Source organism: Callorhinchus milii, unplaced genomic scaffold, assembly GCF_018977255.1.
Source record: "Callorhinchus milii isolate IMCB2004 unplaced genomic scaffold, IMCB_Cmil_1.0 Scaffold6, whole genome shotgun sequence".
NCBI classification, from domain to species: domain Eukaryota; kingdom Metazoa; phylum Chordata; class Chondrichthyes; order Chimaeriformes; family Callorhinchidae; genus Callorhinchus; species Callorhinchus milii.
In genome coordinates this window covers 15,425,741-15,444,158 of record NW_024704747.1, presented here as the reverse complement: position 1 = coordinate 15,444,158, position 18,418 = coordinate 15,425,741, and the positions used below count along the sequence as shown (strand labels likewise).

Here is an 18,418-nt window from a genome sequence, read left to right as displayed (position 1 = left end):
AAGTTCAGCAACTGTCTGGAGAAATTTTCTGCAGAAGTTGTAAATGAGGATATCATTCCCTTCAGCAAAATAAACGGTACAATACGTGAGCGGTTGCATCACTCGGGGGGGCGCTGAGCGCTGTATTCCAGACAGAAGTTTCAATGCAGAGTATTGATGTTCGGATGTGTCAATACACGCGGTTCACCAATCGCTGTGTTAATAGATAATCTAATCAGACAATCGGAGTGATGTTGGAGTCGGATTCCCGCTGACACTGCAACTCTCTGACCTCTGACACTTCGAGTGCCAAAGTCTGAACTCTTTGTCTTCTGATCAAAAGTCAATGCGCTCTGAAATAAACGCTGTGTTTTGCATTGAGAGTTCGCGACGGAGAACAACTCTTTGCACCAATGGCTTTTCGCCTGAACCATCCCGTGGTGTGTCTGCTCGCCTGTCTCCCGTCGCTGTGGAGCGTGGCCGACAGTGGGAATCTGCTCGTGGTGCCCGTGGATGGAAGTCACTGGTTAAACATCCGAACTCTGATACAAGAACTCGGGAGAAGAGGCCACAGCATCGTTGTGGTCGCTCCGGCAGTGAACATGAATATTAGTCCCGGACCGCACTACACCACGAAGCTTTACCCGGTGCCCTACAACCAGAGCGACATTCAGGCCGTCAAACCGCACGTGCTCGTCAAACAGACTTTCTATAACACAGTGACCACAACTTTTAAGAAAGTCAATAAACTCAAACACTTCCTTCTGGTCACCTGCGAGAGCCTCCTGTACAACACGGGGCTGATGCGGGAACTGGCGGAGAGCGCGTTCGATGCTTTACTGACCGATCCTTTCACCTCTTGTGGTGCTATCGTCGCTGAGTCTCTGTCACTGCCCTCTGTGCACATACTGCGCGGACTTCCATGTGGTTTAGATTACACGTCCGCACAGTGTCCCAGACCGGTCTCATACGTTCCCAGAATGTTTACAGGAAATAGCGATCGAATGAACTTCCTACAACGGACTGCAAACTTTCTGATGAGTGTAACAGAGCCACTGCTGTGCTATTTGATTTACTCCCCGTTTGACGAGTTGGCCGCCAGGTTCCTGCAGAAGGAGGTGACGGTGAAGGAGCTGCTGAGCCGCGGCGCCATCTGGTTACTGAGGTTTGACTTTGTGTTCGAGTATCCGAGACCTCTGATGCCAAACATGATCCTCGTGGGGGGTATGAACTGCAAGAAGAGAAACCCCTTACCTCAGGTACTTAACAGGAACATTTCTCCAATTTTAACTGTCTTTTGTAATAAAAAAAATGTAGAGCAAATGTCTCTAAATAGCAACAAGGATCCAGTCATTGGCTGCTACCGTTAGCCCTCAAAACACACAGTCGTTACAGTTTACAATATCTTCTATAAAACACTTTAAGATGTCTTGAAGATGTGATAAGGCACTACATCAAATGTAAGGTTCATCATTTTTTATTATATAATTAGTCTGAAGTTGCGTTTTGTTTTTGTCCTTTGTCAGGAATTTGAAGAGTTTGTGAACAGCTCTGGAGATCCCGGGGTTTTGCTCTTCTCTCTCGGGTCCATGGTATCAGACCTACCTGTTGAGATATCCAATGGTATCGCAGCTGCTTTGGGGCAAATCCCCCAGAAGGTGAGTTGGAACACTGAAGATGATTTATGATTTGTGGAGTCCTGTAGCTCAGTGGTTAGAGCACTCGCTTTGCAAGTGAGAGACCTGAGTTCAATTCCCGGCAGAGGGTGAAACCTTGGGCAAGTTTCCTTACTCCACACAGAGCCTAATAATAATCCCTCCAAAACCAAAAACAATAATAAATTGGTCATTTTCAATCTACGACTGTTTGTGGGACATTGCTGTGCGCAATTGGCTGCCGCGTTCGCCCACAAATATACAGTCAATTCACTTTACAGTATATTCTGTGAAGCGCTTTGGGACGTCCTCCCGACGTGAAAAGCGCTATATCAAATGCAAGGATTATTATTATTATAGAAATCAAAAGATTAATATTTTATTCCGTACAAAACTTGTATACATTAATCTTTTTAATGTGACTAAACCTCCATTAGGGTGTGACTGAATGCTTTCTTGGGATTAAAACAGACATTCTGACATGGTGGGTAAGCTGCCAGTATGAAAATATAATTATTTTTCAGCAAATCAATAATATTAGCATGTTCTCTTAAAGAATAAAACTCTATTTCATAACTCTAAACAGGTGCAGGTAAATTATCTTAAGAAATAACGTATTTTATATTTTAAAATGCCCTGATTAAATCTGAAGGATTAAGTCTGTAATTAGCTTTGAGACCTTTTGAATATCAAATGCAAGCATTATTTATTGTATATAATGCTGAGCAATAGGAACTTAAAGCAAAAAAATCATCTAAGGTCAATATTTGTTTCCATTTTAAAATTTAGAAGGCATCAAATAACTTATTACACACACTTAGTATGCACAACACCATTTCAAAAATGTCTTAAAAAGTGAGAAATATGGTTAAAATCTGGATGAAGAAACTGTAGTTCTTGCATCTGAGCAATTATCTTCAATTATGCGCTGTCCAGATTAAATCTGAATGGTTATATAGGATATCTAGTAACTAAAACATTGGCAGTCCATTTCCAGTAATGCTCATAAGGATATCCAGTAATTAATCTAAAATCCAGATGACTTATTTACAAATGGCAAACGTGATGTTTGTGAAGCTAAAAGAAACATTTTGTGGACACAATTATGTTATACCTAAAACAAGTAAACATGCATAGAATCTTGTATTACTAGCTGCAATTTGTGCTGCATGGAGTAAGTTTTATTCCATGACTATTTGTGGGACACTGCTGTGTGCAATTGGCTGCTGTTTCACTCACAAAATACACCGTCAATCCACTTTACAATCTATTCTGTAAAGCGCTTTGAGAGATCTCAATGGCGTGATAAGCACTACATCAAATGCAAGGATTATTATTATTATAAAATAAATAATTTAGTAATTTAATGTTGGAATATTTTCATGATATTCCAGAAGATCTGCTAGCTCACAACAAATATTTCCCTCTTTTGAAAGGTCCTATGGAGACACACTGGAGAGAAACCATCCACACTGGCCCCAAATACAAAGTTGATAGACTGGATGCCACAGAACGATCTGCTGGGTGAGATTTATGTTTGGTGATATTTGTAACAATTATTTGTATGGAAAAATCAAATTAGCTGTTTAGCAATAATTAGATCTAGCAGAAGATCAGAGTCCCTTATATCCAGTATATATAAAATATATGATGATGACAATATTATTTTGGGAGTCTGAGTGTTTGGGAAAGAGATTAATAGTTTGATTATCCAGTATGTACATTATGTAAACACTGTTGAATCAAACATTTAATAGTTAATAGTAGAACCCAGTGCTACCAACTGATTATTGAACATAATTTTGATTCTTATAGCTTGTGGAAATCATTAATGATTTCTCCACCCATGGATCAACAGTTGTGTCAGATTCTAATGCAATCCAGTGGCCAACAAAGCATTTTTGTATTTGATCATATACAGAAGTCAGGGAGGGAGAAGATTCATAACATTCCAATTTAATAACTTTCCAACTTTCCAAGCAAACTATTCTTCACATGGAAATGAAGAATTATGCAACCTGCCGTACCAGTGGCTGCCTGTTTGGGGAAATTTATATTTTTCATAAGAGGCTTTGCATTAAATGAAAATCTATTGTATTCTGGTTTGCATTGCACCTATTAACTGCCTCCATTCAGTGGCAAGTGCAATCGAACGTGAAGATTTCACTGGTTCTTGGTAATAATTTGCTTTATTTTATTTTTCTATGAATCAGGTCATCCCAAAATACGAGCCTTTATCTCTCATGGAGGAATCAATGGAATCTATGAGGCCATCTGCAATGGTGTTCCTATGGTAATGGTACCATTGTTTGGGGATCAACCAGATAATGTGGCACATATTGTGGATCGTGGTGCTGGTGTCGCCCTGAACATCCATCAGATGAGCTCCGATGATCTACTTGATGCCATAAATGTGGTGGTCAATGATACCAGGTGAGTAAAACTCGCACAGCCCCAAACTCCAGGTTGTGTGAAATTTCTAAGGTTGAATTGAATGTTTTCATACATCTCGTTTGTTCTGAAAATATTAGCGCTCCAAATTCTAGCAGTGTGAAGCTAAGGTGATATATGTTACTTTTATTTTGATTGAAACTTTTCAAGTATGATTTCGGATACAACCCAGTGTGTGACTTCTATACACAAGTTTATTTGGTATTGAACATCCACTGCATTGCTTGCAGCAATTATTCTCAAAGGATGTGACTGGGCCATTACTTTATCGCCTACTATTTGTTGCTGTGGTGATTCCTGTGTGAAGTAAGTTTTCTGAGATTCAGGCATTATATAGTCCATTGGGTTTCTCCATTGGCTTCCTCCTGCATCTTTGCTGCCCATCAGCAATACTTCTGGTTGATAAATTAGTAACTTTAACAGTGGCAGGTGTGTCACAGAGTCTTGTAGGTCAGTGGTTAGAGCACTCACCTCGCAAGCGAGAGACTTGGGTTTGATTCCCGGCAGGGCGAAACCTTGGGCAAGTTTCCTTACTCCACACGCCTGATAATAATCTCTCAAGAATAAATAAATAAAAAATAATAATTTGGTCACTCAATCCATGACTGTCTGTGGGACACTGCTGTGTGCAATTGGCTGCCACATTTCGCCAACAAATATGCAGTCAATTCACTTTACAGTATATTCTATGAAGCGCTTTGAGATGTCTTGAAGACGCGAAAAGCACTATATCAAATGTAAGGATTATTATATTTATTATTGCATATCTGATACAATGCCAGGATCCAGGTCCAAATTAATCTGCAATATCTGCAATAACATGATAACAGCATAGGCCTGAGATCAAAGTCACCCCATGTAGGTGATTGGATCAGTATTTCTGTGCCTAATTGCCCAGATCCAAAAGTGGTTGGCACTCTGTGCTCTGTACAATCAGATGTTGTTTCAGTACAGGATACAGGATATCCCTCTTCCCTCTTGAAAGCTATCTGATTTTGATGCACAGGAATTTCATGAAATTCTCAGTCTTGCTGTGAACCTACTCAAGCCATATTTATTTCAAGAAATGTAACCCACAATTATTTCACTTGGGTTATCATGTTGCCCTATTGATGGCCCATTCAGTCCATCCCTAGCCTGTTACATTATTGATAGCCTCATCATTGTTATCATGTTGAGTTATTTTGAGCTCCCTAAAACTACACTGTGAAATGCCTGATTCTCTGGGGAAGGTTCAAAGGAAGTCTGCTACATCATTCACTTAGCATTGTTCCTGTCCTCTCACAACTCACAGGCTTCTCCCATTCTCAACATGTGGTCATCTTCTTCCCAACAATTTTGATCTAATTTTATTTCCCTTGTAGGTACAAAGAAAATATGATGAGGCTGTCGTCACTGCACAACGATCGGCCAGTGGAGCCCCTGGACCTCTCTGTCCACTGGGTGGAGTTTGTGATGAAACACAAAGGGGCAGAACATTTACGCTCAGCAGCCCATGAGCTTAACTGGATCCAGTATCAATGTCTGGATGTCGGTGGGTTCCTGCTCGCCATTGTGCTGGTCTCCGTGGGTTTCATGGCTAAGTGTTGCTCATTTTGTTGTAGGAAGTGTTTGTGCAGAACGAGGAATGTGAAAAGGAATAAATCAGATTAAATCAGATGTCAATTATTACCTGGGTTTGTAGCGGCTTGGTTTGATGATAACCTTGGACTGTTGTAACTTGATAACTTGATAATGAGAGACCTGGATTTGACTCACTGCAGGGTGAAACCTTGGGCAAGTTTCCTTACTCCATATGCCTGATAATAATTCATCAAAAAAATAACAAATTGATGATTTCAATCCACAACTGTTTGTGGGACACCACTGTGCACAATTGGCTGTCACATTTCGCCCACAAGTATACAGTCAATTCATTTTTACAGTATTCTGTGAAGTGTTTTGAGACGTCTAGAAGATGTGAAAAATGCTATATCAAATGCATTATTATTACTATTATTACTTGCACATGATTGATAACACTGGAGTGTCCAGCAACATAAATGTTTTGAATGTTTTCAGTTTTTAAATAAAACATTTTTNGTGGAACAATATTTGTTGCAGCTGTTCAAAACTCCGAAGTGACAATATTACAAGGTAACAACAACAGTACCTCAACATAGTACCTCAACAGTCCAAGGTGACAACGACGGTACCTCAACATAGATATCTGATAGTAATAACAGGAAAAGTGTGCATCTTTCGAGTAGAATGAATATGGCAAACTTTTTGATAGGCTGAAGGGAGAATTAACATCAATGAAAAATGTGGTTGATTAGCTGCCGCATTTTACTCACAGTCACTACACTTTACGGCATATTCTGTAAAGCACTTTGAGACCTTTCAAAGACGTGATCAGGCACTGTATCAAATGAAAGGATGATTGAAAATGTGTTTTAGGAGGATTTTGAAAGCAGTGAGAGAGAAAGTGAGACACAGAGATTTTGGAAGAGAGTTCCAAGTGGAATGGAGTATAGAGTCGGAAAGCTCAATCACCGAAGGGGGTATTGAAAGTGTGACAGACGAGCAATAGTCCAGAAGGGTATGAGTGGGAGATAAGTTTGGAAGGGATTGCATTGGGAGTGAGAGAGGGACAAGACTAAAAGGGTTTGATGGTCAGAATCCTGTTTGGCAACAATGCAGAGTAGCTTGCTGTTGTGCAGGTGACTGCTGTCAAGTAGCAACACATGGCACCTGTGAAGAATTGACCATGTGCCTTTTCTGAATTGTACGATTTCAGACCAAAAGATTTACCATGGATGAACAAGGGACCCTTTGGCTACACTGGTCCTTCAAAGAAGGCAGGAGTTCTTCTGCTTTTCAGATATTATATAACACTGTCGCCAGCCTGTACGCACAAGAAACACTCACACTCATTGTTCTAGAAATAAAGCATTAGATCCCATGTGACTTGGAACAGGTTAACTTGGATGGAGAGCCACATCTATCTGAGGGAATTGCTGTTAAGAGGTCAGTTGAAAAGCTCGTCTGCACAGAATCAGCAATGATGTGCACCTTTCAGCAGAATGAATGCAGCAAAGTGCGTAACTGTTTTGAAGGTCTGAAGTGAGAATTAAGGATGCTAACACAGGGCACGGTTACTAATGTGTTTTAGGACCGTTTGGAAGGCAATGAGAGAGAAAGTGAGGCACAGAGGTTTTGGGAAGAGAGTTCACAGAAGATTGGAGTATTATAGCCGATGGCTATAATTGGCCATCAGCTATTGGTGCATAATCGGTTACCACATTTCAGCCACAAAATATCCTGTCAAGTCTAAACCTTGGTCTGTTGGAAACTGATCATCTGAGATGGAAGATTCCATTGATATGTAACCAGGGCTCATATTTCTACAAATAATCACAATAGTGAGACAATAACCAAGGAGAAATGTCCTCCCCCAGAGGGACAGACGTTAGGATGTGGAACCCCCTCCAAGTTGGTTGATGGATACAGTTCCATTTTAGCTTTCAAGAGGGAAGGAGAGAGGTGTATGGAACAGGGGCTGAGGTGATATCTTTGCTCTGTGAGCCCAGGAGGACTGGATGGGCTGAAGGGTTTTTCGTGCTGTAGGTTTCTATCAAAAGAATGAGACAAGTCCCAATGTGTTATGAGGTATATATCGGCCACTCTTAATTCACTGTTTACCATAATCAATTGCGGATCACTGTTCTGTTCCACGTTGTGATAAACAGCTCAGTCTCTTATTGGGTTTCTCCTCTTCCCCTAAACTCAGACTTTGACACAGTCCCCAATGTTGAGGTATTTTCGCGTTTCTCCTACCTCTCCGACCTACCACCCCCCTCCCTACCCGCCCGTACCCTCCGCTCCTCCGGCTCCGGTCTGCTCCACATCCCCCGCCCCAACCGCCCTACCATCGGTGGCCTTCAGCCTCTCAGCCCCGAGGCTCTGGAACTCTATCCCCAGTGCCTTCGCCGCCTCCTCCCTTTCCTCCTTCAAGGCCGGTCTCAAGACCTTTCTCTTTGACTGTCCTTCAGCTCCGCTCTCGACTCTCTACCCCTCTCCTCGCTCCCTCCCCTCCCTTCCCTCCCCTCACCCTGACCATTTCCCCCCAACGCTCGGGTCCTGACCCAACTGCGCAGCGCCTTGGGACGTCCTCCCGACGTGAAAGGCGCTCTGTAAATGAAATCTTGTGGTGGTTGTTGTTTGAAATGCACAGATTGCATTTTCCCCCTAAAATGGCGGCAAAGGGACCGCTCCTGTAATCCGCAGAGATCTGAACCTTAGACCTCAAACCGCTGAAGCGCACATCGAGAGGAGCGGAAAGCAGTCGCTCGGCCGCGCGCTCCGCCCCGAGAGCCGCCGAACAGCGCCACAGCTCCAAAGGTCACAGGTTTATGCAAAGCACTGAAACGCGATGCGGATCCCATGAGAGGGGAAGAGTTTAAAAACAGAGGCACTCGAGAGCCGATAAAAAAAAAAGCCGAAGCGCTGAGGGACCGGAGTCGGGAGAGTGTCCCCACACAGAATGGCGATCAGTATCCGCCATTTGGCGAGTGTGGCCGTGTGTCTGCAGTGCCTGCGGGTCCCGGCGCAGGGCGGGCGGCTGCTGGTGGTGCCGGTGGACGGCAGTCACTGGCTCAGTATGCGGATACTGGTGCAGGAGCTCCACGCGCGGGGACACCACATCGTCGTCGTCTTTCCCGAAAACAATCTGGTGATCCACAGGGCCCCCGAGTACAGCAGCAAAACCTTCCGCACCGCCTACAGCAAACAGCACGTGCGGGACATCTACCGGAGTCTGATCCGATTCCCCTTCATCAACGGCACTTTTTTCGAGCGGTTCTCGGAAAACCTGAGGCTGATCCAGAAGTTCTCCGACTTCTTCCTGATCACCTGTGAGGGGCTCCTGCGGGACTCGGAGCTGCTGCGGGAGTTGGCGGAGGGCGAGTTCGATGCGCTGTTCACTGACCCCTTCAGTCCCTGCGGCTCCATCGTGGCCGCGCACCTCTCGCTGCCCTCCGTCTTCCTCCTGCGGGGAGTGCCGTGCGGGTTGGATTACGAGGCCGCGCAGTGTCCCAGACCGCTCTCCTACGTCCCGCGGCATTTCACCGGCAACGCCGACCGAATGAGCTTCTCACAACGGGTCCATAACGTGTTGGGCCTCGTAATGGAATCGGTAGTTTGTCACGTTACCTACTCCCGGTTTGACGAGTTGGCCGCCAGGTTCCTGCAGAAGGAGGTGACGGTGAAGGAGCTGCTGAGCCGCGGCGCCATCTGGTTACTGAGGTTTGACTTTGTGTTCGAGTATCCGAGACCTCTGATGCCAAACATGATCCTCGTGGGGGGTATGAACTGTAAGGACAGGAAACCTTTACCTGAGGTACGGACAGTGTTGGTCCAAATGCAAAACCACCAGAGCATTGGGGGGAATGGGAGTGAATGCTAAACAGTCCCAGTAGTGGAGGATGGAACAGGTTGACCGCATTGTAATAATCCTCGCATTTGATATCGCGCTTTTCACGTCGGGAGGACGTCCCAAAGCGCTTCACAGAACACACTGTAAAGTGAATTGACTGTATATTAGTGGGCGAACGCGGCAGCCAATTGAACACAGCAATGTCCCACAAACAGTCGTGGATTTAAAATTACCAATTTATTATTGTTTTGGGTTTTGGAGGGATTATTATTAGGCTCTGTGTGGAGTAAGGAAACTTGCCCAAGGTTTCGCCCTCCGCCGGGAATTGAACCCGGGTGTCTCACTTGCAAAGCGAGTGCTCAAACCACTGAGCTGCAGGACTCCACTCAATCGGTGGATCGCTTTCTGGGGATAATAATCCTCGGGGTGGGGGGTTGGGGGGGAGAGGGGAATTGGTCACTCAATTTGCGACTGTTTGGGACACTACTGTGTGCAATGAATTGGCTGCAGTGTTTTGTCCAAAACATAGTCAATTCACTTTACAGTGAAGCGTTTGAGACATCTCAGCAACGCGATAAGCTGCTAAATGAAATACAAGGATTATTATCATCTGGAATTGCTCAGTGAAAGAGCTGAGGCTCACAGATCAGGAAAATATTGTGGTAAACGTTCTAGTGGCTGAACATTCACTGTCCCACTCTGATATACTGTACTGGTGCCTGAAAAATGTTTATTGAGTGGGACTCATAACAGTTGATGTTGGTTGTTTTTCATTGCGGTCCTGGTGTTCAAGACTGAATGTAGTTATCGTATCTGTTGTTAATTTGTAGTGGTTTGAAAACTAGCTCTGTATTGCTGTTTGCTATTTTGCATTAGTGTCCGGTACTGTTTCCAGATGTTGTTGCCTTCTATGAACAATTTCTATACTAAGTACTGCAGAAGGTATTCAAACCCACAATTCCAATGTAGAAGCACTTAAGTTTTAGTATGTTCTATACATCCAAGTATAGAAACATTTGTATAACTATTTTGCAGGCATGCAAGCCAAATTTCACAAACAACCGTTCGGCAATTGACCCAGAGGATAGATAATTTCAATAAGATAATTAATAAGGTAATTTCATCCTTGTTTTGTTCCATAGGAGTTAGAAGAATTCATGAACAGTTCTGGAGAATATGGAGCAGTGATCTTCTCCTTGGGGTCAATGGTTTCTGATGTGCCTATTGAGACAGCTGATCAGATCGCAGAGGCATTGGGTCAAATTCCTCAAAAGGTAACTGCTGAAAGAATGAGCTTGTTTTTAAATAAGCAATGCCTAAATTAAGAAATGTCCCTCTTTGCAGCTAAGTCGCACAACATGTGTACCTTCACTTCGATAGAAAATGTTACTGTTTTCTGGTATTTTAGACTTGTTGGTTTAGACAAGTTGAATTCTTTATAGTTGTCTAAATATTGCAAAAAAATGTTATTCATACCCCTGGGTGTGAAATTCCTTCCAGCCTGTGTGTGCAATTTTGATGCATATAGAAAAATTAATTGACTGAAAATAGATGGGTTCTGGAGGAGTGACATAGGCTGAACAAACACTCCTTACTATTGTGACAGAATCATTCCTTCTGGATTGTTCCCTTTTGTAAGCAGAATAACTGGAACAATTGAGGAGGGAGGGGTCAAATTGTTATTGATGGTGAAATGGAGAGTAGGTTCGTGCTGAGAGTGCTAATAGTTGTGAGGATAAGATTGAGTCAAGGGAGAACAAAGGTCACATTTGGTACTGTTAGTCTTGCTGAACTGTATATTGGTAACTGGTAATGATTATAAAGGTCAGATTGTATCAGTTGTGGCGACCTATTAAGGGGGATTGGAATAAAATGGGGGGGGGGGGAATTGCAACAAAACAAAAGGGGGGGATTTCAATCACCTGTGATTCGTTTTGCATCATTAACACCTCTTTAATCCATCATCCCGTCCTCTACCCCATTTTCTCCTTTTTCTTCCTTGCCCTGCCTCCCCCCTCTCTGTTAGCCCTTAAAGTCCTCCCTTCCCAACGTGCCCCAGTTCTGATGAAGGGTCTGGACCCAAAAAGTTGACTCGCTTTCCTTTCTCCATAGATGCTGCTGAGTGTTCCCAGCAACTTCTGCTTTTGTTTAAGATACTTACTACATTAGTTTCCTGATAATGTCCCAATTTGTTTTGTGTTGTTTTGCTGCTTCTGTAAGTTATTTTGGTGGGGAAACCTGGGAGAGGGATAAATATTCCAGAGCTTTTACTTGGAACCATTTTTTCTGGTGTTCTATAATGCCTCCCCACCATCCCTGTTGGTGGAATGATATATGTGATTGAGTAATTTTTTTGCCTAGCTTTGAAAGGAACGGAGTTGGTGAGCTGAATGGATTTTCTCATTCCATGCGTTGTTCTTAAAATTGGACTTTTAAAACCATCTTAATCAATATATTTATTTCAATAAATTAAAGTTTCTGGGGAGCTTTTAAGAGAATTCCCATGAAAATATCAATTTTATATGGTGGCTAATCAATTGGAATTCTCTTTCTCATTAAAGGTTCTGTGGAGGCACACAGGAGTAAAACCATCCACACTGGCACCAAATACAAAGCTGATGAAATGGATGCCACAGAACGACCTACTGAGTAACAAAACTATTGTAACTATATGAGATCCATGTAATATTTTCTTCTGCAGTGAGAGTCATTACTAGCGATTACCCCTAACCATATAAACATTGCAATATCTTTCAATGACTCCAGTCATGTCCAGACAGAATTACATCCGCAGCTTTCTAGTGTTGACTGTAGGTGAGACGTACCAAGTCTTCTTTTAATGAATAACAATTCTTCCTCCAGTTTTGATCGAGGAGTTGTTATTATAGTAATAACAATTTAATTAATTCTTGTATTTGATATAATACCTTTTATGTTTGGGAGGACATCTCAAAGTGTCTCACAGGATTTACTGTCCCTGTAAGGTGCAATAGGTATTTGGTAGACAAATGTGGCAACCAATTTATGCCCAGCAATGTCCCAAAATAGCTATGAAGTGAATTATCAATTTTATCTGGGGGATGGCTAGCCAGGAGACTGAAAAAGTTACTTCTTCATGAATAGTGCCAATGGGTCTTGAATATCCTCTTTTGTAAAAGAATAGGCAGATGGGATTATATCCGAAGGACTGTACCTTGGGATGAAAATGCAGCACACCCCCATCACCGTAATGGAGTGTCAGCCTAGAATATGAATTCAAAGTTCTGATGTAGGGTTTAAAACTACAAGCTTCTGACTCGGAGGCAAGAGTGCTACCAGTTGAACCAGGCTGCTGCCTCGTGAATTCATTGTAATTTTATCCTGAAAGTGTAAAAGTCTTGAATGGATTCCCTACACATAACTTAAATCAATGTTATCGGGGGGGTTGAACCTTAGAAATGTTTGACAAAGAAGGCACTTTTTCTTCCACATCTGTGTTAGCTTCTCTAAAATGCCACCTATCCTAATCCCAATTCCCTGTTCTGTCCTCATATCCCCTAATGCCCTTTCCTGCATATGTTGAATAATTCTCTTCTAAATGCCTGTGTCAGTTGCTAAAGCTAATTTTGAAGTTTTAATCCATCTATGCAAGATTTGATCTGACTGGGTTTGTTTCTGTTGACCAGGACATCCAAAAACACGTGCATTTATCTCCCATGGAGGAATGCATGGGATCTATGAGGCCATCTGTGCTGGTGTACCAATGGTATTGGTCCCATTGTTTGCTGACCAATTGGAAAATGTACTACGAATAAAGAACCAAAATGCTGGTATCCTCATTGATTTAAAAAATATGAGCTCTCGGGATCTAGTTGAAGCATTGAATACAGTCATCAATGATACCAGGTCAGTAAACCTCTCTGCAGCTTTTGATCCATGTTCTTTCTCTGTTGTATTGTAGCCCACGCTATTTATATTAGTTGCATAGGCTCTTTTACAAAATAACCAGAAGGGTTAAAAAAAATCAGAAGGGAAAATTATTGTAGATCTGGGTTCTTTACCTTCATCGTACAATTATTTCTGTATAATAATCCTTGCACTTGATATAGTATTTTCTCACCTCTTCGACACATCTCAAAGTGCATCACAGAATATACTGGGAAAGTGAATTGACTATATTTTGGGCAAAATGTGGCAGCCAATTATACACAGCAGTATCCCACAAATAGTTGTGGATTGAGTGACCAACTTATTTTTTTGGAAGGAATTATTACCCCCTGAAAAGTGATCCGCCAATCGACTAACAACCGAGTTCCTACTTACTGCTAGGTAAACAAAGGTGTGTGGAGTGAGGAAACTTGCCCAACATTTCACCTTGCCAGGAATCAAACCCAGGTCTCTTGCTTGCGAGGTGAGTGCTATAACCACTGAGCTACAGGACTCCACATATGGAATAGATTCTTGGTACGTTGCTAAATGTACTATCTACAACACACTATAGGGCACCAATGTTTGTGTATCTGCTACAGAACAAATTTAGAGTATCAACAGAAATGAGTTGTGGATCCTATTCAATCTGTTCCATTGAATGACTTTTGACCAAGCACTGGTCAGACTTCTTGGTTTAGAATGACTGCTGGCAGGAACTGGGACAAGCTGCTAGCCTACAAGGGAATTTAATTTTGACTGGTTGCTAAAGAGCTAAATGCAAAAGAAATCTGATCAGCTAATTGTGAGGGAACCAAATAGTTAATTACTTGATGATAATTAATCAGATAAGAAAACCATTGCAGACTGATCACACAGGCAGATCAGAAAGAGAAATTCTCATGTGCCTCTTGCCAGCTGGCTTTGTGATCTTAATGGAGGCTATGGGCCTCTCTGTGTCCACTCATAATCGCAGAGATTTCCTACTTGCAAAATTCACATTCTTGCATAGTTTTTTGTAATTAAAATTTAAGCTTATGGAACATTGAAAACATCACACTGGTTTAAAAGCTAAAAGACTAAGAATATTTAGAGTGTTTTGTAACTGCCTAATTGTAGAATTCTTTGAATATATTCCAAGCTGTATATCTGATTAAGAGCTTGCAGGATCTATAATGATTATCTTGAATTCATTCACCCATATCAGAGCAAGGTAGCAGTGCTATGCATGCAAGTAGATTCACCAGCCTTTCTGTTTCATGTCCATTAGTAAGCTTGACTAACAACAGTTTGAACATTACAACAACTTTCTATTCCAGGTACAAAGAAAATATGATGAGGCTGTCGTCACTGCACAAGGATCAACCAGTGAAACCCCTGGACCTTTCTGTCCACTGGGTGGAGTTTGTGATGAAACACAAAGGGGCAGAACATTTACGCCCAGCAGCCCATGAGCTTAACTGGATCCAGTATAACTGTCTAGATGTCATTGGATTCCTGCTCGCCATTGTGCTAGTGTCTTTTTATCTGATGATTAAATGCTGCACAGTATGTTATCGATGTCTGGGCCGAACAAAAAAACAAGAAAAGAAAAAATCTGATTGAGATGATGAAGAACTTTCAAGCAATCAGTAGTTCAGTGATTATTAATTCCTATAACCTCCAACTTCCTAAATTTGATTACATATTCCATTTAATCAAACCTCTCCTGATCATTTATAATCATTCAGTAAAGCCATTGCCCCAGGCTGTACTGATTTTAGGTGATCTCATTTGGGGTGATAGTGGGCACTATAACTGACCTCAGCTTGGAAATAGAAATATTAAGACTTCTACTGCAGCTTGATGCTATTTCAGTCTTGCTGTGAAATGTGTAGACATGTATTGAATTTGACTATACTCTGATCATCGCTTACAGAGAGTTGAATAGCCTGGGCTAGGGATCATAAGTGAACTTTATCCAACTTGCACAACTAATGACCTCAGAAGTATGTTTACACTAACAAGCACAAGGAATCCAGCCAACTGTTGCAAAACTCTGAACAGTTTGGGCTGTGTGGCTGTCATACACAAGGTTGGAGATGTGGAAAGAAATGTGTGAATAAATATAAGCAAATGAATGCCATGATCAAGACTCGCAACTTGGCCTTAATCATTTCTCTGTAAAATATGATGTTTTTATTAATTTCTTTTTTAATATTTGTCTAAGAACATTCTGTTCTCTTTACAATTATATGCTTGTCTCAAAGATTCTAAGAGATAAATTTGTATTTCAAACCCCTATATTCTTGTGTATTTTTTCACTTGGAAAAGTGAGGGATAGGTAGTAGTTCCTGCAACAGTTGACCTTGTGATTCTTGTGGATGAGATTGTTACTTTTGTGCTACAGGCATATGCTTAGACTACCAAATTCAATTCCGTAGATTCTCTGTGACCAGGACGCCTTCCAACCATCATTCCGGTTTGGATTCAAACATCGATCCCAGGGCCAAAGTCAGGTAACTAGTAAAACCCACCATTCATTCCAGTTCCCAAAGACTTTCGAGTGGATTCTTAAACCATCAATTTTAATGTAGCACCGTATTCGGTCTCAGTGTGGCTGTCCCTGTCAATTGCTTGTGAATTCACTCCTTTTGACTATCCCTGATCAGTCATTTTATATCTGATATAATGAGTTTTTTCCAACCCCCCACTTTGGCATCTTCCAAATCTATGCAGCCTCACTTAGTGATAGGTGCCTTTTTATAAATGGCCACCAGATAAAGAATGCACCTCTGCCCATTTGATCTCATCTTTCCAAGAATACCTGTTGCTATTGTTTTGTCGATGTGTCTAGTGCCCTGGCTTCACCCAGCATGCCTGTTGAATACTTTTCTTTGGTTGCTGGGAGATGGAATTAGAAAACCCTGACAGGTACCTGAAGATTGAAATATCCACTGCACCTCAGAAAAATGGTCATCAATTCTGTGACGAGAAAAATATCAGTTGAGCATTGGCTGATGAGGAGCTTGTAAATTGGTTTAGTCAAGATTATGCAAGTGTTGTAAGGGACTCCAGAATAATAGAGTTCCAAAGCCTGAAAACCACATCAATAATGTCCTGTAAATAAGAGATTTGCTGTGCACATCTCAAATACTACGGCAGCGATTCCATCTCATGGAAAGCATAGAAATGGAGAAAATCAAGAAACACTTACTACAAATGTTTTTTCTATATCACTGAGGCAAACTGAAAAATATTTCTTCTCTTCCACAAATTGATTTTAGTTAATGGTTTGGTATGGAAAAATACATGGACAGAATTTGAAGAAATTGTAAATTTTGTAACAAAACTAAACCATTAACAATCTCATAGAGCTTAGGTATTAAATACTTATGGGTAAAACAAAACAGGTCAATGTCTGAAACCTGCCATAGTGAAGCAATATGTAGGAAGGACCTCGATAACTTGGGTGTGTACTTGTGAGGGGGAAAGCACTGTCAAAACAGCCACTGTGGTGTTGGTTGGAAGTGACGGTTGAGGGCTCCTTGTGGAGTGGGTAGTGTTTGAAGGGGAGGGCCTTAACGAGCAGCCATTGGTGGCCAAGCAGCGGATCTATATGGTCAATGAGAAACACAGCAAGAACATCACCCAACGGGGGAATGTAGCACACAGCACCAGACCACTCCAGGAGGAGAAGGCACTGGTGGCTTCCTGGCTGCAAACTCTATGTTTATGGTGTGTGGCTCAGCAATCTTCCAGATTATTCAGAGTATATGAATAGGAGTTTGAAGCTGAGTGTTTTCCATATATATATATAACTATCTGTACCCTTTGCAGTTACGCCTCCAACCAAAGGATCCAATATGGAATGTAGATTTCAGTGATAACACTCATAAATCATTTAATATGCCATAAATACTGCGTACACCTTAAGCAAACAAGTGTAGATATGGACTCCATAATTTTTGTATGCTCGTTTTGAGAGCTGGTGTTTTCAGTGATACCACTTGCAAAACCATTTTACATTGCCACAAATGCTATGCGCAAACCTTAAGCAAAACTACCCTATATGTGTGATGAACTTGTTTAAGCTCATCGAGAGGAAATACCCCTAAAACAATATGCACATGACACTCCCCCATGCAAAATCTTTCTGATGAGGTATAAATCATGTCTCTAGGTGAATGATTACTGAGTTCTTGGCTGACACACACACAGACATTTTGTTTTTATTCGCATAGATACTTGCTTCCCAGACTCTTTGACTTCAGCTGTGTGGTGCCACAACGATCAGATGCCCAGTCACTGTTGCTATTACCAGTGGCCTACACACCATGCTCTGCAACATACGCCATATATATATCTATACTAATAAAGGCGAAGTCTGTGTTTGCGCCAATAACACAATAATTGATTAATGTGGAAACATGATTTATATCTCATTGCAAAGGTCTTTCATGGGGGAGTGCATGGGCATTTTTTTCAGGGATCTCCTATCATTGATGAGCTATATTTAAAAAATACTTTAAGCCCCAAAACATGAGATATGCATGGAATTCTGCAACAAAGTAGGGACAGAGGAAAGCACACACCTTTCTGAAGAGATGCATCTATACCAATATAGTCTGCAACAAATGTATGGCAGTTTTATCGGGTGGTCATGGGAGCTAAAGTCCTCCCAACAGGAGTTCTCCCACTGAGTCCTACCAATGGGAGTCCTCCCCTGAGTCTTCCCACTCAGACCTCCCAATAGGAGTCCTCCCACAGGGGTCCTCCCATTAGCACATTTTCTTAATCTTAGGGAAGATGCCTAAGAAGTGAAGATCAAGCTTTTCAAGGACAAATAAAAATGTAACACAAAAGAGAGAAGGCTGATTAATTGAGACTGAAGAACAAAGAACAGCACAGCTGGAGTTCATTGCTGAAGGGACTGTAAGAGTAAGGCAAAATGAATTACTTGCTCAAAGAACAGCATGGCTGGACTTGAATGCTGAACCAACTACGTCAACATGGCAGCTTGATTTGTTAG

General features: G+C 41.8%; 1 protein-coding gene and 1 pseudogene across 4 annotated transcripts; both read left to right on the top strand.

The window, feature by feature from the left end:
• Nucleotides 1-280: 280 nt before the first annotated feature.
• On the top strand, nucleotides 281-15,690 carry LOC103176853 (UDP-glucuronosyltransferase 1A1). Of its 4 annotated transcripts, XM_007890650.2 has the most exons (6): nucleotides 315-1,094; nucleotides 9,322-9,465; nucleotides 10,644-10,775; nucleotides 12,063-12,150; nucleotides 13,167-13,386; nucleotides 14,727-15,690. In XM_007890650.2, the coding sequence occupies exons 1-6, from the start codon at nucleotides 393-395 to the stop codon at nucleotides 15,010-15,012; spliced, it is 1,572 nt and encodes a 523-aa protein (XP_007888841.1). In that variant the 5' UTR covers nucleotides 315-392; the 3' UTR covers nucleotides 15,013-15,690. The 4 variants fall into 4 exon arrangements, with proteins under 4 accessions (XP_007888840.1, XP_007888841.1, XP_007888839.1 ...); XM_007890649.2 differs by lacking the exons at nucleotides 9,322-9,465; nucleotides 10,644-10,775; nucleotides 12,063-12,150; nucleotides 13,167-13,386; nucleotides 14,727-15,690 and adding exons at nucleotides 1,506-1,637; nucleotides 3,071-3,158; nucleotides 3,848-4,067; nucleotides 5,450-6,178 and having other exon boundaries at nucleotides 281-1,238; XM_007890648.2 differs by lacking the exon at nucleotides 315-1,094 and having other exon boundaries at nucleotides 8,261-9,465.
• LOC121849389 lies at nucleotides 15,384-17,166 on the top strand (annotated as a pseudogene).
• Nucleotides 17,167-18,418: the final 1,252 nt, after the last annotated feature.